This window comes from Scyliorhinus torazame, chromosome 4 (genome assembly GCF_047496885.1).
Source record: "Scyliorhinus torazame isolate Kashiwa2021f chromosome 4, sScyTor2.1, whole genome shotgun sequence".
NCBI classification, from domain to species: Eukaryota; Metazoa; Chordata; class Chondrichthyes; order Carcharhiniformes; family Scyliorhinidae; genus Scyliorhinus; species Scyliorhinus torazame.
The window spans coordinates 368,453,779-368,480,681 of NC_092710.1; the positions used below are offsets into that span (position 1 = coordinate 368,453,779).

General features: G+C 58.1%; 1 protein-coding gene across 6 annotated transcripts in view; it reads right to left on the minus strand.

The window, feature by feature from the left end:
* slc29a1b (solute carrier family 29 member 1b) overlaps positions 1–26,903 on the minus strand; it is a 607,754-nt gene that overhangs the window by 14,562 nt on the left and 566,289 nt on the right. For all 6 annotated transcript variants that reach the window (XM_072500346.1, XM_072500344.1, XM_072500345.1 and 3 more), the window contains one exon: positions 19,799–19,884. In XM_072500346.1, coding sequence (XP_072356447.1) covers positions 19,799–19,884 — 86 coding nt within the window. The remainder of the gene's footprint in view (positions 1–19,798; positions 19,885–26,903) is intronic.

The window sequence follows — 26,903 nt, forward strand, 5'->3', positions numbered from 1 at the left end:
GGAGTGCTGCACTGTCAGAGGGTCAGTACTGAGGGAGTGTCGCACTGTCAGAGGGTCAGTACTGAGGGAGTGCTGCACTGTCAGAGGGTCAGTACTGAGGGAGTGCCGCACTGTCAGAGGGTCAGTACTGAGGGAGAGCTGCACTGTCAGAGGATCAGTACTGAGGGAGTGCTGCGCTGTCAGAGGGTCAGTACTGAGGGAGTGCCGCACTGTCAGAGGGTCAGTACTGAGGGAGTGCCGCACTGTCAGAGGGTCAGTACTGAGGGAGTGCCGCACTGTCAGAGGGTCAGTACTGAGGGAGTGCCGCACTGTCAGAGGGTCAGTACTGAGGGAGTGCCGCACTGTCAGAGAGTCAGTACTGAGGGAGTGCTGCACTGTCAGAGGGTCAGTACTGAGGGAGTGCCGCACTGTCAGAGGGTCAGTACTGAGGGAGTGCTGCACTGTCAGAGGGTCAGTACTGAGGGAGGGCTGCACTGTCAGAGGGTCAGTACTGAGGGAGTGCCGCAATGTCAGAGGGTCAGTACTGAGGGAGTGCCGCACTGTCAGAGAGTCAGTACTGAGGGAGTGCCGCACTGTCAGAGGGTCAGTACTGAGGGAGTGCCGCACTGTCAGAGAGTCAGTACTGAGGGAGTGCTGCACTGTCAGAGGGTCAGTACTGAGGGAGTGCTGCACTGTCAGAGGGTCAGTACTGAGGGAGTGCTGCACTGTCAGAGGGTCAGTACTGAGGGAGTGCCGCACTGTCAGAGGGTCAGTACTGAGGGAGTGCTGCACTGTCAGAGGGTCAGTACTGAGGGAGTGCTGCACTGTCAGAGGGTCAGTATTGAGGGAGTGCTGCACTGTCAGAGGGTCAGCACTGAGGGAGTGCTGCACTGTCAGAGGGTCAGTACTGAGGGAGTGCCGCACTGTCAGAGGGTCAGTACTGAGGGAGTGCTGCACTGTCAGAGGGTCAGTGTTGAGGGAGTGCCGCACTGTCAGAGGGTCAGTACTGAGGGAGTGCTGCACTGTCAGGGGGTCAGTACAGAGGGAGTGCTGCACTGTCAGAGGGTCAGTACTGAGGGAGTGCTGCACTGTCAGAGGGTCAGCACTGAGGGACTGCTGCACTGTCAGAGGGTCAGTACTGAGGGAGTGCTGCACTGTCAGAGGGTCAGTATTGAGGGAGTGCCGCAGTGTCAGAGGGTCAGTACTGAGGGAGTGCTGCACTGTCAGAGGGTCAGTACTGAGGGAGTGATGCACTGTCAGAGGGTCAGTACTGAGGGAGTGCTGCACTGTCAGAGGGTCAGTACTGAGGGAGTGCCGCTCTGTCAGAGGGTCAGTACTGAGGGAGTGCAGCACTGTCAGAGGGTCAGTACTGAGGGAGTGCCGCACTGTCAGAGGGTCAGTACTGAGGGAGTGCCGCACTGTCAGAGGGTCAGTTCTGAGGGAGTGCCGCACTGTCAGAGGGTCAGTACTGAGGGAGTGCTGCACTGTCAGAGGGTCAGTGTTGAGGGAGTGCCGCAGTGTCAGAGGGTCAGTACTGAGGGAGTGCTGCACTGTCAGAGGGTCAGTACTGAGGGAGTGCTGCACTGTCAGAGGGTCAGTACTGAGGGAGTGCTGCACTGTCAGAGGGTCAGTACTGAGGGAGTGCTGCACTGTCAGAGGGTCAGTACTGAGGGAGTGCTGCACTGTCAGAGGTTCAGTACTGAGGGAGTGCTGCACTGTCAGAGGGTAAGTACTGAGGGAGTGCCGCACTGTCAGAGGGTCAGTACTGAGGGAGTGCTGCACTGTCAGAGGGTCAGTACTGAGGGAGTGCTGCACTGCCAGAGGGTCAGTTCTGAGGGAGTGCCGCACTGTCAGAGGGTCAGTACAGAGGGAGTGCTGCACTGTCAGAGGGTCAGTACTGAGGGAGTGCTGCACTGTCAGAGGGTCAGTACTGAGGGAGTGCTGCACTGTCAGAGGGTCAGTACTGAGGGAATACCGCACTGTCAGAGTGTTAGTGCTGAGGGAGTGCTGCACTGTCAGAGGGTCAGCACTGAGGGAGTGCTGCACTGTCAGAGGGTCAGTACTGAGGGAGTGCTGCACTGTCAGAGGGTCAGTATTGAGGGAGTGCCGCACTGTCAGAGGCTCAGTACTGAGGGAGTGCTGCACTGTCAGAGGGTCAGTACTGAGGGAGTGATGCACTGTCAGAGGGTCAGTACTGAGGGAGTGCTGCACTGTCAGAGGGTCAGTACTGAGGGAGTGCCGCTCTGTCAGAGGGTCAGTACTGAGGGAGTGCCGCACTGTCAGAGGGTCAGTACTGAGGGAGTGCCGCACTGTCAGAGGGTCAGTACTGACGGAGTGCCGCACTGTCAGAGGGTCAGTTCTGAGGGAGTGCCGCACTGTCAGTGGGTCAGTACTGAGGGAGTGCTGCACTGTCAGAGGGTCAGTGTTGAGGGAGTGCCGCACTGTCAGAGGGTCAGTACTGAGGGAGTGCTGCACTGTCAGAGGGTCAGTACTGAGGGAGTGCTGCACTGTCAGAGGGTCAGTATGAGGGAGTGCCGCACTGTCAGAGGGTCAGTTCTGAGGAAGTGCCGCACTGTCAGAGGGTCAGTACTGAGGGAGTGCTGCACTGTCAGAGGGTCAGTACTGAGGGAGTGCTGCACTGTCAGAGGGTCAGTACTGAGGGAGTGCTGCACTGTCAGAGGGTCAGTACTGAGGGAGTGCTGCACTGTCAGAGGGTCAGTACTGAGGGAGTGCTGCACTGTCAGAGGGTCAGTACTGAGGGAGTGCTGCACTGTCAGAGGGTCAGTACTGAGGGAGTGCTGCACTGTCAGAGGGTCAGTACTGAGGGAGTGCTGCACTGTCAGAGGGTCAGTACTGAGGGAGTGCTGCACTGTCAGAGGATCAGTACTGAGGGAGTGCTGCGCTGTCAGAGGGTCAGTACTGAGGGAGTGCCGCACTGTCAGAGGGTCAGTACTGAGGGAGTGCCGCACTGTCAGAGGGTCAGTACTGAGGGAGTGCCGCAATGTCAGAGGGTCAGTACTGAGGGAGTGCCGCACTGTCAGAGGGTCAGTACTGAGGGAGTGCCGCACTGTCAGAGAGTCAGTACTGAGGGAGTGCTGCACTGTCAGAGGGTCAGTACTGAGGGAGTGCCGCACTGTCAGAGGGTCAGTACTGAGGGAGTGCTGCACTGTCAGAGGGTCAGTACTGAGGGAGGGCTGCACTGTCAGAGGGTCAGTACTGAGGGAGTGCCGCAATGTCAGAGGGTCAGTACTGAGGGAGTGCCGCACTGTCAGAGAGTCAGTACTGAGGGAGTGCCGCACTGTCAGAGGGTCAGTACTGAGGGAGTGCCGCACTGTCAGAGAGTCAGTACTGAGGGAGTGCTGCACTGTCAGAGGGTCAGTACTGAGGGAGTGCTGCACTGTCAGAGGGTCAGTACTGAGGGAGTGCTGCACTGTCAGAGGGTCAGTACTGAGGGAGTGCCGCACTGTCAGAGGGTCAGTACTGAGGGAGTGCTGCACTGTCAGAGGGTCAGTACTGAGGGAGTGCTGCACTGTCAGAGGGTCAGTATTGAGGGAGTGCTGCACTGTCAGAGGGTCAGCACTGAGGGAGTGCTGCACTGTCAGAGGGTCAGTACTGAGGGAGTGCCGCACTGTCAGAGGGTCAGTACTGAGGGAGTGCTGCACTGTCAGAGGGTCAGTGTTGAGGGAGTGCCGCACTGTCAGAGGGTCAGTACTGAGGGAGTGCTGCACTGTCAGGGGGTCAGTACAGAGGGAGTGCTGCACTGTCAGAGGGTCAGTACTGAGGGAGTGCTGCACTGTCAGAGGGTCAGCACTGAGGGACTGCTGCACTGTCAGAGGGTCAGTACTGAGGGAGTGCTGCACTGTCAGAGGGTCAGTATTGAGGGAGTGCCGCACTGTCAGAGGCTCAGTACTGAGGGAGTGCCGCACTGTCAGAGGGTCAGTACTGAGGGAGTGATGCACTGTCAGAGGGTCAGTACTGAGGGAGTGCTGCACTGTCAGAGGGTCAGTACTGAGGGAGTGCCGCTCTGTCAGAGGGTCAGTACTGAGGGAGTGCAGCACTGTCAGAGGGTCAGTACTGAGGGAGTGCCGCACTGTCAGAGGGTCAGTACTGAGGGAGTGCCGCACTGTCAGAGGGTCAGTTCTGAGGGAGTGCCGCACTGTCAGAGGGTCAGTACTGAGGGAGTGCTGCACTGTCAGAGGGTCAGTGTTGAGGGAGTGCCGCACTGTCAGAGGGTCAGTACTGAGGGAGTGCTGCACTGTCAGAGGGTCAGTACTGAGGGAGTGCTGCACTGTCAGAGGGTTAGTACTGAGGGAGTGCTGCACTGTCAGAGGGTCAGTACTGAGGGAGTGCTGCACTGTCAGAGGGTCAGTACTGAGGGAGTGCTGCACTGTCAGAGGGTCAGTACTGAGGGAGTGCTGCACTGTCAGAGGGTCAGTACTGAGGGAGTGCCGCACTGTCAGAGGGTCAGTACAGAGGGAGTGCCGCACTGTCAGAGGGTCAGTTCTGAGGGAGTGCCGCACTGTCAGAGGGTCAGTACAGAGGGAGTGCTGCACTGTCAGAGGGTCAGTACTGAGGGAGTGCTGCACTGTCAGAGGGTCAGTACTGAGGGAGTGCTGCACTGTCAGAGGGTCAGTACTGAGGGAATACCGCACTGTCAGAGTGTTAGTGCTGAGGGAGTGCTGCACTGTCAGAGGGTCAGCACTGAGGGAGTGCTGCACTGTCAGAGGGTCAGTACTGAGGGAGTGCTGCACTGTCAGAGGGTCAGTATTGAGGGAGTGCCGCACTGTCAGAGGCTCAGTACTGAGGGAGTGCTGCACTGTCAGAGGGTCAGTACTGAGGGAGTGATGCACTGTCAGAGGGTCAGTACTGAGGGAGTGCTGCACTGTCAGAGGGTCAGTACTGAGGGAGTGCCGCTCTGTCAGAGGGTCAGTACTGAGGGAGTGCCGCACTGACAGAGGGTCAGTACTGAGGGAGTGCCGCACTGTCAGAGGGTCAGTACTGACGGAGTGCCGCACTGTCAGAGGGTCAGTTCTGAGGGAGTGCCGCACTGTCAGTGGGTCAGTACTGAGGGAGTGCTGCACTGTCAGAGGGTCAGTGTTGAGGGAGTGCCGCACTGTCAGAGGGTCAGTCCTGAGGGAGTGCTGCACTGTCAGAGGGTCAGTACTGAGGGAGTGCTGCACTGTCAGAGGGTCAGTATGAGGGAGTGCCGCACTGTCAGAGGGTCAGTTCTGAGGAAGTGCCGCACTGTCAGAGGGTCAGTACTGAGGGAGTGCTGCACTGTCAGAGGGTCAGTACTGAGGGAGTGCTGCACTGTCAGAGGGTCAGTACTGAGGGAGTGCTGCACTGTCAGAGGGTCAGTACTGAGGGAGTGCTGCACTGTCAGAGGGTCAGTACTGAGGGAGTGCTGCACTGTCAGAGGGTCAGTACTGAGGGAGTGCTGCACTGTCAGAGGGTCAGTACTGAGGGAGTGCTGCACTGTCAGAGGGTCAGTACTGAGGGAGTGCTGCACTGTCAGAGGGTCAGTACTGAGGGAGAGCTGCTCTGTCAGAGGGTCAGTACTGAGGGAGTGCTGCACTGTCAGAGGGTCAGTACTGAGGGAGTGCTGCACTGTCAGAGGGTCAGTACTGAGGGAGTGCCGCACTGTCAGAGGGTCAGTACTGTAGGAGAGCTGCACTGTCAGATGGTCAGTACTGAGGGATTGCTGCACTGTCAGAGGGTCAGTACTGAGGGAGTGCTGCACTGTCAGAGGGTCAGTACTGAGGGAGTGCCGCACTGTCAGAGGGTCAGTACTGAGGGAGTGCGGCACTGTCAGAGGGTCAGTACTGAGGGAGTGCCGCACTGTCAGAGGGTCAGTACTGAGGGAGAGCTGCACTGTCAGAGGGTCAGTACTGAGGGAGAGCTGCACTGTCAGAGGGTCAGTACTGAGGGAGTGCCGCACTGTCAGAGGGTCAGTACTGAGGGAGTGCCGCACTGTCAGAGGGTCAGTACTGAGGGAGAGCTGCACTGTCAGAGTGTCAGTACTGAGGGAGTGCTGCACTGTCAGAAGGTCAGTACTGGGGGAGTGCCGCACTGTCAGAGGGTCAGTTCTGAGGAAGTGCTGCACTGTCAGAGGGTTAGTACTGAGGGAGAGCTGCACTGTCAGAAGGTCAGTGCTGGGGGAGTGCCGCACTGTCAGAGGGTCAGTACTGAGGGAGAGCTGCACTGTCAGAAGGTCAGTGCTGGGGGAGTGCCGCACTGTCAGAGGGTCAGTACTGAGGGAGAGCTGCTCTGTCAGAGGGTCAGTACTGAGGGAGTGCCGCACTGTCAGAGGGTCCGTACTGAGGGAGTGCTGCACTGTCAGAGGGTCCGTACTGAGGGAGTGCCGCACTGTCAGAGGGTCAGTACTGAGGGAGTGCCGCACTGTCAGAGGGTCAGTACTGAGGGAGAGCTGCACTGTCAGAGGGTCAGTACTGAGGGAGTGCTGCACTGTCAGAGGGTCAGTACTGAGGGAGAGCTGCACTGTCAGAGGGTCAGTACTGAGGGAGTGCTGCACTGTCAGAGGCTCAGTACTGAGGGAGTGCTGCACTGTCAGGGGGTCAGTACTGAGGGAGTGCTGCACTGTCAGAGGGTCCGTACTGAGGGAGTGCCGCACTGTCAGAGGGTCAGTACTGAGGGAGAGCTGCACTGTCAGAGGGTCAGTACTGAGGGAGTGCTGCACTGTCAGAGGGTCCGTACTGAGGGAGTGCCGCACTGTCAGAGGGTCAGTACTGAGGGAGAGCAGCACTGTCAGAGGGTCAGTACTGAGGGAGTGCTGCACTGTCAGAGGGTCCGTACTGAGGGAGTGCCGCACTGTCAGAGGGTCAGTACTGAGGGAGTGCTGCACTGTCAGGGGGTCAGTACTGAGGGAGTGCTGCACTGTCAGAGGGTCCGTACTGAGGGAGTGCCGCACTGTCAGAGGGTCAGTACTGAGGGAGAGCTGCACTGTCAGAGGGTCAGTACTGAGGGAGTGCTGCACTGTCAGAGGGTCAGAACTGAGGGAGTGCTGTATTGTCAGAGGGTCAGTACTGAGGGAGTGCTGCACTGTCAGAGGGTCAGTACTGAGGGAGTGCTGCACTGTCAGAGGGTCAGTACTGAGGGAGCACCGCACTGTCAGAGGGTCAGTACTGAGGGAGTGCTGTACTGTCAGAAGGTCAGTACTGAGGGAGTGCCGCATTGTCAGAGGGTCCGTACTGAGGGAGTGCTGAACTGTTAGAGGGTCAGTACTGAGGGAGTGCCGCACTGTCAGGGGGTCAGTACTGAGGGAGTGCCGCACTGTCAGAGGGTCAGTACTGAGGGAGTGCCGCAGTGTCTGAGGGTCAGTACTGAGGGAGTGCCGCACTGTCAGAGGGTCAGTACTAAGGGAGTGCTGAACTGTCAGAGGGTCAGTGCTGAGGGAGTGCCGCACTGTCAGAGGGTCAGTACTGAGGGAGTGCCGCACTGTCAGAGGGTCAGTACTGAGGGAGTGCCGCACTGTCAGAGGGTCAGTACTGAGGGAGTGCTGCACTGCCAGAGGGTCAGTACTGAGGGAGTGCCGCACTGTCAGAGAGTCAGTACTGAGGGAGAGCTGCACTGTCAGAGGGTCCGTACTGAGGGAGAGCTGCACTGTCAGAGGGTCAGTACTGAGGGAGTGCTGCACTGTCAGAGGGTCAGTACTGAGGGATTGCTGCATTGTCAGAGGGTCAGTACTGAGGGAGTGCTGCACTGTCAGAGGGTCAGTACTGAGGGAGAGCTGCACTGTCAGAGGGTCAGTACAGAGGGAGTGCTGCACTGTCAGAGGGTCAGAACTGAGGGAGTGCTGTATTGTCAGAGGGTCAGTACTGAGGGAGTGCTGCACTGTCAGAGGGTCAGTACTGAGGGAGTGCTGCACTGTCAGAGGGTCAGTACTGAGGGAGCACCGCACTGTCAGAGGGTCAGTACTGAGGGAGTGCTGTACTGTCAGAAGGTCAGTACTGAGGGAGTGCCGCACTGTCAGAGGGTCCGTACTGAGGGAGTGCTGAACTGTTAGAGGGTCAGTACTGAGGGAGTGCCGCACTGTCAGGGGGTCAGTACTGAGGGAGTGCCGCACTGTCAGAGGGTCAGTACTGAGGGAGTGCCGCAGTGTCAGAGGGTCAGTACTGAGGGAGTGCCGCACTGTCAGAGGGTCAGTACTAAGGGAGTGCTGAACTGTCAGAGGGTCAGTGCTGAGGGAGTGCCGCACTGTCAGAGGGTCAGTACTGAGGGAGTGCCGCACTGTCAGAGGGTCAGTACTGAGGGAGTGCTGCACTGCCAGAGGGTCAGTACTGAGGGAGTGCCGCACTGTCAGAGGGTCAGTACTGAGGGAGTGCCGCACTGTCAGAGGGTCATTACTGAGGGAGTGCTGCACTGTCAGAGGGTCCGTACTGAGGGAGTGCTGCACTGTCAGAGGGTCAGTACTGAGGGGGCGTGGCACTGTGAGAGGGTCAGTACTGAGGGAGTGCCGCTCTGTCAGAGGGTCCGTACTGAGGGAGTGCTGCACTGTCAGAAGGTCAGTACTGAGGGGGCGTGGCACTGTCAGAGGGTCAGTACTGAGGGAGTGCCGCACTGTCAGAGGGTCAGTACTGAGGGAGTGCCGCACTGTCAGAGGGACAGTACTGAGGGAGTGCTGCACTGTCAGAAGGTCAGTACTGAGGGAGTGCCGCTCTGTCAGAGGGTCCGTACTGAGGGAGTGCCGCACTGTCAGAGGGACAGTACTGAGGGAGTGCTGCAATGTCAGAGGGTCAGTACTGAGGGAGTGCCGCACTGTCAGAAGGTCCGTACTGAGGGAGTGCTGCACTGTCAGAAGGTCAGTACTGAGGGAGTGCCGCACTGTCAGAGGGTCAGTACTGAGGGAGTGCCGCACTGTCAGAGGGTCAGTACTGAGGGAGTGCCGCTCTGTCAGAGGGTCCGTACTGAGGGAGTGCTGCACTGTCAGAAGGTCAGTACTGAGGGAGCACCGCACTGTCAGAGGGTCAGTACTGAGGGAGTGCTGTACTGTCAGAAGGTCAGTACTGAGGGAGTGCCGCATTGTCAGAGGGTCCGTACTGAGGGAGTGCTGAACTGTTAGAGGGTCAGTACTGAGGGAGTGCCGCACTGTCAGGGGGTCAGTACTGAGGGAGTGCCGCACTGTCAGAGGGTCAGTACTGAGGGAGTGCCGCAGTGTCTGAGGGTCAGTACTGAGGGAGTGCCGCACTGTCAGAGGGTCAGTACTAAGGGAGTGCTGAACTGTCAGAGGGTCAGTGCTGAGGGAGTGCCGCACTGTCAGAGGGTCAGTACTGAGGGAGTGCCGCACTGTCAGAGGGTCAGTACTGAGGGAGTGCCGCACTGTCAGAGGGTCAGTACTGAGGGAGTGCTCCACTGCCAGAGGGTCAGTACTGAGGGAGTGCCGCACTGTCAGAGAGTCAGTACTGAGGGAGAGCTGCACTGTCAGAGGGTCCGTACTGAGGGAGAGCTGCACTGTCAGAGGGTCAGTACTGAGGGAGTGCTGCACTGTCAGAGGGTCAGTACTGAGGGATTGCTGCATTGTCAGAGGGTCAGTACTGAGGGAGTGCTGCACTGTCAGAGGGTCAGTACTGAGGGAGAGCTGCACTGTCAGAGGGTCAGTACAGAGGGAGTGCTGCACTGTCAGAGGGTCAGAACTGAGGGAGTGCTGTATTGTCAGAGGGTCAGTACTGAGGGAGTGCTGCACTGTCAGAGGGTCAGTACTGAGGGAGTGCTGCACTGTCAGAGGGTCAGTACTGAGGGAGCACCGCACTGTCAGAGGGTCAGTACTGAGGGAGTGCTGTACTGTCAGAAGGTCAGTACTGAGGGAGTGCCGCACTGTCAGAGGGTCCGTACTGAGGGAGTGCTGAACTGTTAGAGGGTCAGTACTGAGGGAGTGCCGCACTGTCAGGGGGTCAGTACTGAGGGAGTGCCGCACTGTCAGAGGGTCAGTACTGAGGGAGTGCCGCAGTGTCAGAGGGTCAGTACTGAGGGAGTGCCGCACTGTCAGAGGGTCAGTACTAAGGGAGTGCTGAACTGTCAGAGGGTCAGTGCTGAGGGAGTGCCGCACTGTCAGAGGGTCAGTACTGAGGGAGTGCCGCACTGTCAGAGGGTCAGTACTGAGGGAGTGCTGCACTGCCAGAGGGTCAGTACTGAGGGAGTGCCGCACTGTCAGAGGGTCAGTACTGAGGGAGTGCCGCACTGTCAGAGGGTCATTACTGAGGGAGTGCTGCACTGTCAGAGGGTCCGTACTGAGGGAGTGCTGCACTGTCAGAGGGTCAGTACTGAGGGGGCGTGGCACTGTGAGAGGGTCAGTACTGAGGGAGTGCCGCTCTGTCAGAGGGTCCGTACTGAGGGAGTGCTGCACTGTCAGAAGGTCAGTACTGAGGGGGCGTGGCACTGTCAGAGGGTCAGTACTGAGGGAGTGCCGCACTGTCAGAGGGTCAGTACTGAGGGAGTGCCGCACTGTCAGAGGGACAGTACTGAGGGAGTGCTGCACTGTCAGAAGGTCAGTACTGAGGGAGTGCCGCTCTGTCAGAGGGTCCGTACTGAGGGAGTGCCGCACTGTCAGAGGGACAGTACTGAGGGAGTGCTGCAATGTCAGAGGGTCAGTACTGAGGGAGTGCCGCACTGTCAGAAGGTCCGTACTGAGGGAGTGCTGCACTGTCAGAAGGTCAGTACTGAGGGAGTGCCGCACTGTCAGAGGGTCAGTACTGAGGGAGTGCCGCACTGTCAGAGGGTCAGTACTGAGGGAGTGCCGCTCTGTCAGAGGGTCCGTACTGAGGGAGTGCTGCACTGTCAGAAGGTCAGTACTGAGGGAGTGCCGCACTGTCAGAGGGTCAGTACTGAGGGAGTGCCGCACTGTCAGAGGGTCAGTACTGAGGGAGTGCTGCATTGTCAGAGGGTCAGTACTGAGGGAGTGCCGCTCTGTCAGAGGGTCCGTACTGAGGGAGTGCTGCACTGTCAGAAGGTCAGTACTGAGGGAGTGCCGCACTGTCAGAGGGTCAGTACTGAGGGAGTGCCGCACTGTCAGAGGGTCAGTACTGAGGGAGTGCTGCACTGTCAGAGGGTCCGTACTGAGGGAGTGCCGCACTGTCAGAGGGTCAGTACTGAGGGAGTGCTGCACTGTCAGAGAGTCAGTACTGAGGGAGTGCTGCACTGTCAGAGGGTCAGTACTGAGGGAGTGCTGCACTGTCAGAGAGTCAGTACTGCGGGAGTGCCGCACTGTCAGAGGGTCAGTACTGAGGGAGTGCTGCACTGTGAGAGGGTCAGTACTGAGGGAGTGCTGCTCTGTCAGAGGGTCAGTACTGAGGGAGTGCTGCATTGTCAGAGGGTCAGTACTGAGGGAGCGCTGCACTGTCAGAGGGTCAGTACTGAGGGAGTGCCGCTCTGTCAGAGGGTCCGTACTGAGGGAGTGCTGCACTGTCAGAGGGTCAGTACTGAGGGAGTGCTGCACTGTCAGAGGGTCAGTACTGAGGGAGTGCTGCACTGTCAGAGGGTCAGTACTGAGGGAGTGCCGCACTCTCAGAGGGTCAGTACTGAGGCAGTGCTGCACTGTCAGAGGGTCAGTACTGAGGGAGTGCTGCACTGTCAGAGGGTCAGTACTGAGGGAGTGCCGCACTGTCAGAGGGTCAGTACTGAGGGAGTGCCGCACTGTCAGAGGGTCAGTATTGAGGGAGTGCTGCACTGTCAGAGGGTCAGTACTGAGAGAGTGCCGCACTGTCAGAGGGTCCGTACTGAGGGAGTGCTGAACTGTTAGAGGGTCAGTACTGAGGGAGTGCCGCACTGTCAGGGGGTCAGTACTGAGGGAGTGCCGCACTGTCAGAGGGTCAGTACTGAGGGAGTGCCGCAGTGTCTGAGGGTCAGTACTGAGGGAGTGCCGCACTGTCAGAGGGTCAGTACTAAGGGAGTGCTGAACTGTCAGAGGGTCAGTGCTGAGGGAGTGCCGCACTGTCAGAGGGTCAGTACTGAGGGAGTGCCGCACTGTCAGAGGGTCAGTACTGAGGGAGTGCTGCACTGCCAGAGGGTCAGTACTGAGGGAGTGCCGCACTGTCAGAGGGTCAGTACTGAGGGAGTGCTGCACTGTCAGAGGGTCAGTACTGAGGGAGTGCCGCACTGTCAGAGGGTCAGTACTGAGGGAGTGCCGCTCTGTCAGAGGGTCCGTACTGAGGGAGTGCTGCACTGTCAGAAGGTCAGTACTGAGGGAGTGCCGCACTGTCAGAGGGTCAGTACTGAGGGAGTGCCGCACTGTCAGAGGGTCAGTACTGAGGGAGTGCTGCATTGTCAGAGGGTCAGTAGTGAGGGAGTGCCGCTCTGTCAGAGGGTCCGTACTGAGGGAGTGCTGCACTGTCAGAAGGTCAGTACTGAGGGAGTGCCGCACTGTCAGAGGGTCAGTACTGAGGGAGTGCCGCACTGTCAGAGGGTCAGTACTGAGGGAGTGCTGCACTGTCAGAGGGTCAGTACTGAGGGAGTGCTGCACTGTCAGAGGGTCAGTACTGAGGGAGTGCCGCACTGTCAGAGGGTCAGTACTGAGGGAGTGCCGCACTGTCCGAGGGTCAGTACTGAGGAGTGCCGCACTGTCAGAGGGTCAGTACTGAGGGAGTGCTGCACTGTCAGAGGGTCAGTACTGAGGGAGTGCCGCACTGTCAGAGGGTCAGTACTGAGGGAGTGCTGCACTGTCAGAGGGTCAGTACTGAGGGAGTGCTGCACCGTCAGAGGGTCAGTATTGAGGGAGTGCCGCACTGTCAGAGGGTCAGTACTGAGGGAGTGCTGCACTGTCAGAGGGTCAGTACTGAGGGAGTGCTGCTCTGTCAGAGGGTCAGTACTGAGGGAGTGCTGCACCGTCAGATGGTCAGTATTGAGGGAGTGCCGCACTGTCAGAGGGTCAGTACTGAGGGAGTGCTGCACTGTCAGAGGGTCAGTACTGAGGGAGTGCTGCACCGTCAGAGGGTCAGTATTGAGGGAGTGCCGCACTGTCAGAGGGTCAGTACTGAGGGAGTGCCGCACCGTCAGAGGGTCAGTACTGAGGGAGTGCTGCTCTGTCAGAGGGTCAGTACTCAGGGAGTTCTGCACTGTCAGAGGGTCAGTACTGAGGGAGTGCTGCTCTGTCAGAGGGTCAGTACTCAGGGAGTGCTGCACTGTCAGAGGGTCAGTACTGAGGGAGTGCTGCACTGTCAGAGGGTCAGTACTGAGGGAGTGCTGCACTGTCAGAGGGTCAGTACTGAGGGAGTGCCGCACTGTCAGAGGGTCAGTACTGAGGGAGTGCTGCACTGTCAGAGGGTCAGTACTGAGGGAGTGCTGCACTGTCAGAGTGTCAGTACTGAGGGAATGCCGCACTGTCAGAGGGTCAGTACTGAGGGAGTGCTGCACTGTCAGAGGGTCAGTACTGAGGGAGGGCTGCATTGTCAGAGGGTCAGTACTGAGGGAGTGCTGCACTGTCAGAGGGTCAGTACTGAGGGAGTGCTGCACTGTCAGAGGGTCAGTACTGAGGGAATGCCGCACTGTCAGAGGGTCAGTACTGAGGGAGTGCTGCACTGTCAGAGGGTCAGTACTGAGGGAGAGCCACACTGTCAGAGGGTCAGTACTGAGGGAGCACCGCACTGTCAGAGGGTCAGTACTGAGGGACTGCTGCACTGTCAGAGGGTCAGTACAGAGGGACTGCTGCACTGTCAGAGTGTCAGTACTGAGGGAGTGCCGCACTGTCAGAGGGTCAGTACAGAGGGACTGCTGCACTGTCAGAGGGTCAGTACTGAGGGAGAGCCACACTGTCAGAGGGTCAGTACTGAGGGAGTGCCGCACTGTCAGAGGGTCAGTACTGAGGGAGTGCCGCACTGTCAGAGGGTCAGTACTGAGGGACTGCTGCACTGTCAGAGGGTCAGTACTGAGGGAGTGCCGCACTGTCAGAGGGTCAGTACTGAGGGAGTGCTGCACTGTCAGAGGGTCAGTACTGAGGGAGTGCTGCACTGTCAGAGGGTCAGTACTGAGGGAGTGCCGCACTGTCAGAGGGTCAGTACTGAGGGAGGGCTGCACTGTCAGAGGGTCAGTACTGAGGGAGTGCCGCACTGTCAGAGGGTCAGTACTGAGGGAGAGCTGCACTGTCAGAGGGTCAGTACTGAGGGAGTGCTGCACTGTCAGAGGGTCAGTACTGAGGGAGTGCCGCACTGTCAGAGGGTCAGTACTGAGGGAGTGCTGCACTGTCAGAGGGTCAGTACTGAGGGAGTGCTGCACTGTCAGAGGGTCAGTACTGAGGGAGTGCTGCACGGTCAGAGGGTCCTGGCGGAGAATCGGCCCCCGGTGCGTTTGGTGTGGCTCCGGCGATTTTCCGGCCGCACGGAAACGGCATCTCCCGCCGGCGCCGTTCACCCCTGGTCGCTGTCGGCCGGAACTCTGCGCGAAGGGTCGGGGGATGGCCTGCGGGGCGGGAGGGGAGGGGGGCTCCGTCCCCGGGAGGGGTCTCCGTCCCCGGGAGGGGGGCTCCGTCCCCGGGAGGGGTCTCCGTCCCCGGGAGGGGGGCTCCGTCCCCGGGAGGGGTCTCCGTCCCCGGGAGGGGTCTCCGTCCCCGGGAGGGGGGCTCCGTCCCCGGGAGGGGGCTCCGTCCCCGGGAGGGGTCTCCGTCCCCAGGAGGGGGTCTCCGTCCCCAGGAGGGGGTCTCCGTCCCCGGGAGGGGGTCTCCGTCCCCGGGAGGGGACTCCGTTCCCGGGAGGGGGGCTCCGTCCCCGGGAGGGGGGCTCCGTCCCCGGGAGGGGGGCTCCGTTCCCGGGAGGGGGGCTCCGTCCCCGGGAGGGGGGCTCCGTCCCCGGGAGGGGTCTCCGTCCCCGGGAGGGGGGCTCCGTCCCCGGGAGGGGGGCTCCGTCCCCGGGAGGGGGGCTCCGTCCCCGGGAGGGTCTCCGTCCCCGGGAGGGGGGCTCCGTCCCCGGGAGGGGTCTCTGTCCCCGGGAGGGGGGCTCCGTCCCCAGGAGGGGGCTCCGTCCCCGGGAGGGGGTCTCCGTCCCCAGGAGGGGGCTCCGTCCCCGGGAGGGGTCTCCGTCCCCGGGAGGGGTCTCCGTCCCCGGGAGGGGGGCTCCGTCCCCGGGGAGGGGTCTCCGACGGGGTCTTGCCCGTGGTCAGGGCCCACTGATCGGCGGTCCGGCCTCAGCCCCCCCCCGGGCCCACTTTGTTGTGCGGCCGGGGCCTGATCCCCCTGCGCCATGTTGCGTTGGCGCCGTGGCGCTGGAGAAGCCCCCGCGCCTGCCCGGCCTGGCGGGCGCCCATTTGGTGCCAGGAACTGCTCCAGCGCCGTGCTGACCCCCTGTGGGTGCCCGAATCGGTTGTCCCCGCGCCCGTTTCGCGCCAGTGTGAACTGCGACGGCGTTCACGACGGTGCGAACGTCCCACTTTCGGAGAATCGCGCCCCAAGCGTCTGCCGCCTGCGTGAATGAGGCAATTTGGAAGAAGAGCAGGAGAATTGTCTCCTGTCTCCTGGCCAATATTGTCCATGAAGTCAGATCAGACAGGCGTTTATCTGATTGGTTTTGTGTAAAGTTTCTGTGCATCAATTAGCCGCTGTCATTCCCGCACTATCCCACCGCCTCGATCAGGAACGCCCGTCTTGGGCTCAAAGCTGCCTTGGGTCTTTCTGGGATTTGTGAATGCTGCTTTACACAGGCCGGTGGCATTTACTCCCTCCCTCCCTCCCTCCCTTTCTATTTTTCCCTCTCTTTCTCACTCCCTTCCTCCCCTTCTCCCTCCCTCCCTTTCTCCCTCCCTCCCTTGCCTCTCTTTCTCCCTCCCTCCCTTCCTTTCTATTTTTCCCTCTCTTTCTCACTCCCTTCCTCCCCTTCTCCCTCCCTCCCTTTCTCCCTCCCTCCCTTGCCTCTCTTTCTCCTTCCCTCCCTCCCTTTCTGTCTTGCCCGCTCTTTCTCCCTCCCTCCCTCTGTTTCTCCCTCCCTCCCTTTCTATCTCCCTCCCTCCCTTTCTCCCTCCCTCCCTCCCTCTATTTCTCACTCCCTCCCTCCCTCTATTTCTCCCTCTCTTTCTCCCTCCCTCCCTCTTTTTCTCCCTCCCTCCCTCTCTTTCTCCCTCCCTCGCTCTCCTTCTCCCTCCCCCCCTCTTTCTCCCTCCCTCTCTCCCGCCCTCTCTTTCTCCCTCCCTCCCTCTCTCCCGCCCTCTTTCTCCCTCCCTCTATTTCTCCCTCCCTCCCTCTCTCTCTCTCTCTCCCTCCCTCCCTCTCTTTCTCCCTCCCTCCCCCCCTTGCCCTCTCTCCCTCCCTGCCCTCTCTCTCTTCCTTGCCCTCTCTCTCTCATTCTGTGTGCAATGCTGCCAGAATGTACTCAGCAACGTGAGACCAGCAACGCAGCTGTGTTCACAAACTTGCCGAGATCACTCCTACCCAACCATGATGTTCGAGTATTTTGTGAAAAAAACAGCTCATGTTTCAAACTCGTGAGGTGGATTATAATTACTGGCAGGTTTCAAAGCTGCCTGTTACTCGTTTATGGTCTGTCAACTCAATGATCACACACGCATCTCACAGCAAGAGAACTTCGCTGAGAAAGACAGACACCCTGTTACAATCCTCCTCACCCACCCTGTTACAATCCCCCCTCACCCACCCTGTTACAATCCTCCCTCACCCTGTCCTCAGAGTCAGCAACACCCTGTTACAATCCTCCCTCACCCTGTCCTCAGAGTTAGCAACACCCTGTTACAATCCCCCCCTCACCCACCCTGTTACAATCCCCCTCACCCTGTCCTCAGAGTCAGCAACACCCTGTTACAATCCCCGTCACCCTGTCCTCAGAGTCAGCAACACCCTGTTACAATCCTCCCTCACCCACCCTGTTACAATCCCCCTCACCCTGTCCTCAGAGTTAGCAACACTTTGTTACAACCCCCCCTCACCCACCCTGTTACAATCCCCCTCACCCTGTCCTCAGAGTCAGCAACACCCTGTTACAATCCCCCTCACCCTGTCCTCAGAGTCAGCAACACCCTGTTACAATCCTTCCTCACTCACCCTGTTACAATCCCACTCACCCTGTCCTCAGAGTCAGCAACACCCTGTTACAACCACCCCCTCACCCACCCTGTTACAACCCCCCTCACCCTGTCCTCAGAGTCAGCAACACCCTGTTACAATCCCCCCTCACCCACCCTGTTACAATCCCCCTCACCCTGTCCTCAGAGTTACCACCACCCTGTTACAATCCTCCCTCACCCTGTCCTCAGAGTTAGCAACACCCTGTTACAATCCCCCTCACCCTGTCCTCAGAGTCAGCAACACCCTGTTACAATCCCCCCTCACCCTGTCCTCAGAGACAGCAACACCCTGTTACAATCCTTCCTCACCCACCCTGTTACAATCCCCCTCACCCTGTCCTCAGAGTCAGCAACACCCTGTTACAATCCTCCCTCACCCACCCTGTTACAATCCCCCTCACCCTGTCCTCAGAGTTACCACCACCCTGTTACAATCCTCCCTCACCCTGTCCTCAGAGTTAGCAACACCCTGTTACAATCCCCCTCACCCTGTCCTCAGAGTCAGCAACACCCTGTTACAATCCCCCCTCACCCACCCTGTTACAATTCCCCCCTCACTCTGGCCTCAGAGTCAGCAACACCCTGTTACAATCCCCCCTCACCCTGTCCTCAGAGTTAACAACACCCTGTTACAATTCCCCTTCACACTGTTACAATCCCCCCTCACCCACCCTGTTACAATCCCCCCTCACACTGTCCTCAGAGTCAGCAACACCCTGTTACAATCCCCCCTCACCCACCCTGTTACAATCCCCCCTCGCCCTATCCTCAGAGTCAGCAACACCCTGTTACAATCCCCCCTCATCCTGAACTCAGAGTTAACAACACCCTGTTACAATCCCCCCTGGCCCTGTCCTCAGAGTTAGCAACACCCTGTTACAATTCCCCTTCACACTGTCCTCAGAGTCAGCAACACCCTGTTACAATCCCCCTCACCCTGTCCTCAGAGTCAGCAACACCCTGTTACAATCCCCCCTCACCCTGTCCTCAGAGTTACCAGCACCCTGTTACAATCCCCCCCTCATCCTGTCCTCAGAGTCAGCAACACCCTGTTACAATCCCCCCCTCATCCTGTCCTCAGAGTTAGCAACACCCTGTTACAATCCCCCCTCACACTGTCCTCAAGAGTCAGCAACACCCTGTTACAATCCCCCCTCGCCCTATCCTCAGTCAGCAACACCCTGTTACAATCCTCCCTCACCCTGTCCTCAGAGTTAACAACACCCTGTTACAACCCCCCTCACCCTGTCCTCAGAGTCAGCAACACCCTGTTACAATCCCCCTCACCCTGTCCTCAGAGTTAACAACACCCTGTTACAATTCCCCTTCACACTGTCCTCAGAGTTAGCAACACCCTGTTACAATCCCCCCTCACCCACCCTGTTACAATCCCCCCTCACACTGTCCTCAGAGTCAGCAACATCCTGTTACAATCCCCCCTCACCCACCCTGTTACAATCCCCCCTCACACTGTCCTCAGAGTCAGCAACATTCTGTTACAATCCCCCCTCACCCACCCTGTTACAATCCTCCCTCACCCTGTCCTCAGAGTTAGCAACACCCTGTTACAATCCCCCCTCACCCACCCTGTTACAATCCCCCTCACCCTGTCCTCAGAGTTACCAGCACCCGGTTACAATCACTGCGCATGAAGATTTCCATGGTTCAGGGACAGAGAGAGCTGTCATGAGGGATGGAGTATATAAAAGGTGATGTCACACGGGATCAGAGGTGAGTTGGCAAGGTGGATACAGAACTGGCTCGGTCACAGAAGGCAGAGGGTAGCAGTGAAAGGGTGTTTTTCAGAATGGAAGGTTGTGACTGGTGGTTTTCCACAGGGATCGGTGGGGCCTCTCTTGTTTGTGGTGTACATAAACGATTTGGACACCAAGGTTGGTGGAGTGGCTGATAGCGATGTGGACTGTCAGAGGATACAACAGGACATAGGTTGGAGACTTGGGCAGAGAAATGGCAAATGGAGTTTAATCCGGACACTGTGATGTCACTGTGCGGGTGGAGCTGGGCTGTGGCTCTGGGAGTTGGTTTTACTTTCGCTTTGAGTTTGAACTGGTTTTGTTCTGCAGGTTGAAAGAAGGTTTTTTTCCCACTATCTGCATTTTAAAAGCTGCTTCCAAACTGCTTGATAACTTGAAAATAAATAACTGTTTACTGGAAGGAACTCAAACCTGCTGTTTTGAAAGGACACAGGAGCATCCAAACCAGGTCTTCAGTGCTGTGTGCTGGTCCACACCTTTGAAAAGGGGTTTCTGGTTTATGGGATCTTCTTGTTAAATTGGAACAGTTAAAGGGGGAAATTTATTCAGGGTTATACATAGAGTACTGTAGCTTGGTGGGGTAGTTATGTTGGCAGTTGATAACAATGTTTCCTGTTAGTGTTTATAAAAATGATAACTGAATTTGTAGAATAAACGTTGTTTTGGATTACAAATGCTGTTGAATATCACCTGAAAGGTAGGCCCTTCTGCTCCTCATAAACAAAATCTATCAACAGTTGTAGGTCAGGTGAACACGTTGATATACGTTGGGGTTTTCGAAATCCTTGCCCATATCAGTGGAATGTGGGGAGTGGGAGTTGGGGACCGTGGGGAGTGGGAGTTGGGGACCGTGGGGAGTGGGAGTTGGGGACCGTGGGGAGTGGGAGTTGGGGACCGTGGGGTCGGGCTGGGAGGGGGGGTCGGACTGGGAGGTGGGGTCGGGCTGGGAGGGGGAGTTGGGGACAGTGGGGTCGGGCTGGGAGGGGGGGTCGGGCCGGGCGGGCTGGGGGGTCGGGCTGTGCAGACTCACTCACCCACATGCAGACGGCAGTCAGGCTCCGGCCCAGCCAATCAAACGCATTGAACATCAGGAAGCAGCAAATCGGAATGAAATAATTGGCTGGAAATGGAAACAGGCAGATTAACAGAGATGGAGTAACCCCCCCCCACACTCCCTCACCCCCTCCCACACACACACACACCCACTCACCCCCCCCAATACCCCCTCCTCCCACCCCCCCCACACACACACACACACTCCCTCACCCCCTCCCACACACACACACACACACCCACTCACCCCCCCAATACCCCCTCCTCCCACACCCCCCACACACACACACACACTCCCTCACCCCCTCCCACACACACACACACACCCTCTCACCCCCCCAAAACCCCCTCCTCCCACACCCCCCCCCCCCCCCACACACACACACACTCCCTCACCCCCTCCCACACACACACACACACACTCTCACCCCCCCCAAAACCCCCTCCTCCCACACCCCCCCCCCCCCCACACACACACACACTCCCTCACCCCCTCCCACACACACACACACACCCTCTCACCCCCCCCAAAACCCCCTCCTCCCACACCCCCCCCCACACACACACACACACACTCCCTCACCCCCTCCCACACACACACACACACCCTCTCACCCCCCCCAAAACCCCCTCCTCCCACAACCCCCCCACACACACACACTCCCTCACCCCCTCCCACACACACACACACACCCTCTCACCCCCCTCAAAACCCCCTCCTCCCACAACCCCCCCCACACACACACACCCACACACGCTTCCCCACACACGCACCCCCACCTCCCCCTCCACACACCCCCAGACACACCCTCACCCCCCCACACCCTTTCCCACACCCCCAAACCCAGCCCCCCACACACACCCCCCCACCTCCACACCCCCACACATGCTTTCCCACACCCCCACACCCCTCCCACCCCCACACACGCTTCCCCACACACACCCACACCCCCCCCACACACACCCACACACACTCCCCCTCCCACCCACACACCCCACCCCCCCACACCCTTTCCCACACCCCCACACCCCTCCCACCCCCACACACCCAGCCCCCCACACCCCCCCCACCCCCACACCCCCACACACGCTTTCCCACACCCCCACAACCCTCCCACCCCCACACACCCAGCCCCCCACACCCCCCCCACCCCCACACCCCCACACACGCTTTCCCACACCCCCACACCCCTCCCACCCCCACACACGCTTCCCCACACAGACCCACACCCCCCCACATACACCCACACACACTCCCCCTCCCACCCACGCACCCACCCCCCCCCACACATGCACCCATCCACCCCCACACACGCACCCATCCCCCCACACCCACCCCGCCCCCCCACACCTACACCCCTCACACGCTTTCCCACACCCACACCCCTCCCATCCACACCCCCACGCACCCACACCCCCACACACGCTTCCCCACACACACTCCCCCACACACCCATACCCACACCCTCACACCCACATCCCCCCCACACACACACACACCCCCCCACACACACCCACACACACCCCTCCCACACACACCCACCCACCCCTTCCACACACACACCCACCCCTCCCACACACCCTCCTCACACGCACACCCCCCCACACACACCCAGCCCCATACACACCCCCTCACACACGACTACAGACCCCCCTCCCCCAATACCCCCCCCCTCCCCCCCACACACCCTCACATTTGATTGAGGTATTTCTGGTATTATAACAACACAATGTACATGAAACTATAAACATAGTGCAAAAGCCGTCTCCCTTCCTGACAGGTCCCACCTCTATTAACCCCCTACTCTAAACTAAACTAACCCCCCCCCCCCACTTCTGCTGACGATTAATTCTCCGCGAAGAAGTCGGCGAACGGTTGCCACCTCCGGGTGAACCCTAACAGTGACCCTCTCAAGGAGAACTTGATTTTCTCCAGACAGAGGAAGCTCGCCATGTCCGATAGCCAGGTCTCCGACTTCGGGGGCTTTGAGTCCCTCCAAGCTAATAGTATCCGTCTCCGGGTTACCATGGAAACAAAGGCCAGAACGTCTGCCTCTTTCTCCTCCTGGATTCCCGGGTCGTCCGACACCCCGAAAATCGCCACCTCCGGACTCGGTGCCACCCTTGTTTTTAACACCGTGGACATGAGATCTGCGAACCCCTGCCAAAATCCCTTAAGTTTCGGGCATGTCCAGAACATGTGGACATGGTTCGCTGGTCCTCCCACACACCTTGCACACCTATCCTCCACCCCAAAGAACCTGCTCATCCGGGCCACTGTCAGGTGAGCCCGGTGAACGACCTTGAATTGTATCAGGCTGAGCCTGGTACATAGAATCATAGAATTTACAGTGCAGGAGGCCCTTCGGCCCATCGAGTCTGCACCGGCTCTTTGAAAGAGCACCCAACCCAAGATCCACACCTCCACCCTATCCCCATAACCCAGTAACCCCACCCAACACTCAGGGCTGCGACACGTTGACTCTACTCAACGCGTCTGTCCATAGACCATCCTCTATCTCCCCTCAGCTTCAGATCCTCCGTCTGCGTCTCCTCTGACCCCATAAGTTCCTTGTAAATGTCAGAGACGCTCCCTTCTCCGACCCACCCTCTGGAAACTACCCTGTCCTGAATCCCCCTTAGCGGTTGGAGCGGGAAGGTTGTCACCTGTTTACGTAGGAAGTCCCACACCTGCAGATACCTGAATTTGTTTCCCCTCGCCAACCCAAACTTCTCCTCCAGCGCCCTCGGAAAACTCCCCTCGATAAACATATCCCCCATCCTCTCAATCCCTGCTCTCAGCCATTTCCGGATCCCCCCATCCATACTTCCCGGGGCAAACCGGTGATTATTACAGATTGTGGACCAGACCGATGCTCCCTCTGCTCCCACATGTCTCCTCCATTGGCCCCAGACTCTCAGGGCCGCTACACCACGGGGCTGGTGGAGTACCGTGCCGGCGGGAATGGCAGAGGCGCAGTTACCAACGCCCCCAAACTGGTGCCCTTGCATGAAGCCGCCTCCATACACTCCCATGCAGGCCCCTCCCCCACCACCCACTTCCTGATCATGGCTATATTCGCCGCCCAGTAATAGTTACTAAAATTTGGCAGCGCCAGCCCTCCCCGACTCCGCTCTAGAATTACCTTCCTTACCCACGGGGTCTTGCCCGCCCAAACAAAGCCAGAGATCACTTTGCTGACTCGTTTAAAAAAGGACCTCGGAATAAAAATGGGGAGACATTGAAACACGAACAGGAATCGCGGGAGGGCCGTCATCTTCACCGTCTGCACCCTCCCAGCCAGTGACAACAGGAGCGCATCTTTGGAAATCATCCTTCATTTGGACCACTAGCCGGGCCAGATTTAATTTATGCAGCCGGTCCCATTCCCACACCACTTGAATGCCTGGGTACCTAAAGCTTCCCCCCACTAATCTAAATGGCAGCTCCCCCAATCGCCTCTCCTGTCCCCTTGCCTGGGCTGCAAACATCTCACGTTTCCCCATATTTAGCTTATACCCCGAAAACCGGCCAAATTCCCCTAGAATCCTCATGATTTCTTCCATCCCCTCTAATGGGTCCGATACATACAGAAGCAGGTTGTCTGCATAGAGCGAGATTCTGCGCCCCCCCCCCCCCCCCCCAACCCCCGGACCAGCCCCTTGAGGCTCTTGGAGCAATTGCCAACGGTTCTATAGCTAGCGCGAACAACAGTGGGGAGAGGGGGCAACCCTGTCTCGTCCCTCGGTGCAGTCTAAAATAGTCCGATGTTGTCCTATTCGCCTGTACACTCGCCAGAGGAGCCTGATACAGTAACCTGACCCAGTCAATAAAGCCCCGCCCAAATCTGAACTGTCCCAGTACCTCCCACAGAAAGTCCCATTCTACCCAATCAAAAGCCTTTTCTGCATCCATTGCGACCACTACCTCCACCTCCCTACCTTCCGGGGGCATCATGATCACGTTTAACAACCTTCTTGTCATAATATCCGCTCATGTATATAATGAGATGCAGACAGGCTGTGATTGACACACAGGATAACCAATGAACACACACGACACAGAACAACCAATCACCAGACAGGACACCACCACTATAAAGGACACAGGGCATTAAGACTCTCCCTCTCTCTGCAGGACACAGCTACTGAGATAGTTAGAGTGCACAAGCCAGTGAGCACTATCACCATGAGGTAGAGAGTTAGTCTGGACAAGCCAGTGGGAGGTTATCAGTTCGATTGATAGAGTGTCAACTCACAGCAGACTATGTACAGCAATCAGGAAGTTCAATAAAACAGTGTTGGACCATCTCCTGTGTCAGAAGCCTGTTTCCAGTTTCACTGCATCCAGTTGCAGTCAACGTTGAACTAACTTACTTGAGACATCACTTCTTACATTGGCCACCAACTGCTTTCCCTTAACAAACCCCGCCTGGTCCTCCCCAATAACGTCCAGAACACTGTCCTCAATCCTGGAGGACAACATTTTGGCCAGCAGTTTGGCGTCCACATTCAACAGGGGTATCGTCCTGTAGGACCCACTCAGCTCCGGGTTCTTGTCCCGCTTCAGAATCAGTGAAATCGTGGCCTGTGACATCGTCGGGGGCAGCACCCCTCGTTCCCTTGCCTCATTGACCCCAACACCGGCCCCAATATCCCAGCGAATGTTTTATAAAACTCCACTGGGTACCCGTCCGGCCCCGGGGCTTCACCCGACTGCATGGCCTTCAGACCCTCCGCTATCGCTTCCAACCCGATCGGGGCCCCCAGCCCTTCTACCCGCTCCCCGTCCACCATTGGGAAATTCAGCCCCTCCAAGAAGTGCCTCATCCTCTCCGGCCCCGTAGGGGGTTCCGACCTGTACAGCCTGCTGTAGAAATCCCTAAACGCCTTATTCACCCCTGCTGAATCTCCAACCAGGTTCCCATCTCCGTCATTTACTTTCCCTATCTGCCTGGCTGCCTCCCTCTTTCTAAGCTGCTGTGCAAGCGTTCTGCCGGCCTTCTCTCCATGCTCATAGATCGCCCATCTCGCCTTTCTCAGCTGCTCCACTGCTCTCCCTGTGGTTAACAAGCCAAACTCAGCCTGTAGCCTCCGCCGGTCCCTTAAAAGCCCTGCCTCTGGGGTCTCCGCATACCTCTTATCGATCTGTAGGATCTCCTTTACCAGTCGGGCCGTCTCTGCCCTGTCCACCTTCTCCCTATGGGCCCGGATCGAGATCAGCTCCCCTCTGACCACCGCCTTCAGTGCTTCCCAGACCACCGCTGCTGAAATTTCCCCCGTGTCGTTGACCTGCAGGTAGCTCTGAATGCATTTCCTCAGCCGCTCGCACACCCCTTTGTCAGCCAAAAGTCCCACATCTAACCTCCAGTGCGGGCGCTGGTTACTGTCTTTACTAACCTGCAGGTCAACTCAGTGTGGAGCATGGTCTGAGATTGTGATCGCCGAGTGCCCCGTGCCCACCACCCCTGTCAGTAAGGCATTGCTCAAAATGAAGAAATCGATCCGGGAGTACACTTTATGCACGTGTGAGTAGAAGGAGAACTCCTGTACCCTTGGCTGCCCGAATCTCCATGGATTCCCCCCCTCATCTGCTCCATGAACCCTTTTCGTTCCTTTGCCATTGCTGGCACCCTGCCCGTTTTCGAGCTTGACCGGTCCAAGCCAGGGTCAATAACTGTGTTGCAGTCCCCCCCATGACCAACCTGTGCCAGTCCAGGTCCGGTATCTTCCCCAGCATCCTCTTTATAAACTCCACATCATCCCAATTTGGCGCATACACATTTACTAATCCCACCTGCACCCCCTCTATTTCCCACTGGCCATAATGTACCGACCTCCCACATCCAAAACTGTTCTACCCGCCTCAAACACCACCCGCTTATTGATCAGGATCGCGATCCCTCTAGTCTTTGAATTCAGTCCCGAGTGAAAGACCTGACTGACCCAGCCTTTCCCCAATCTAATCTGGTCAGTTACTCTAAGGTGCGTCTCCTGCAACATTACCACATCCGCCTTCAGTCCCCTAAGATGCGCGAACACACGTGCCCTCTTGACCGGCCCATTTAACCCTCGAACATTCCAGGTGATCAGCCTAGTAGGGGGGCTCATTGGCCCCCCCCTTCGCCGATCAGCCAACCCTTTTCTGGGCCCGCCTCCAGCCCATCCTCTGCGCCTCCACCGGCCCGCCCCCAGGCAGCCTCCGCCCCCAGGCAGCCTCCGCCCCCAGGCAGCCTCCGCCCCCAATCTCCTCTCTGTCCCTTAGCCCAAGTCCCTCCCTCGTCAGCAGAACATCCCCCCCCCCCCTCCAGGAACAACACTCTGTAACCCAACCCCTTTGATAAACCGAACATATGCACCCCCCCCCCCACTGCGCTTCCGTGAGCTAGCCCAGCTAGCTTGGTGGCCCCATCCCTGGCGCCGGATAGTCTACCACCTATTGTTCCCTCCCCACCCTCCCCCTCGCTCATACAAACATACTCCAACATCAAACAATCCCCACACAATTGCCCGACAGAAAAACACCAAAATCTAAACAAGCACACCTCCATCCCCCAACAGTGCAAATGAAAACCTTAACTGACTCCGCTCTGTCACTGCTCCCAAATCAATACAGAAGGCATCGCAAACCGCTTCCACAAAACCAAAAACGGGAAACTTTTTTAAAAAAGAACCGAGAAACAAAAAGAAGAAAAAAACCATGAACGATGCAGCAAAGTTCAAAAGTTCTCAGTCCACCCCCAGTCCTTTCCTTTTCACCAAGTCAGGCGACTCGAGTGCTGTCCCTCGTACGTGACCCCGAGACGGGCCGGATACAACAGTCCGAACTCACCTTTTTCTTAAAAAGGATTGACCTGATCTGGTTGAAGCCTGCTCTTCTCCTGGCCACCTCCACACTCAGGTCTTGGTAGACCCGCAGGATACTGTTGGCCCACTTACAGCTCCGTGTCTGCTCGGCCCATTGTAGAATACGCTCCTTATCCGAGTACCTGTGGAATCTCACCCCCATTGCCCTCGGGGGGGGGGGTCTCCCGTTCGCAGCTTCCTCGCGAGCGCTCTGTGTTCTGTCCACCTCCAAGGGCCGGG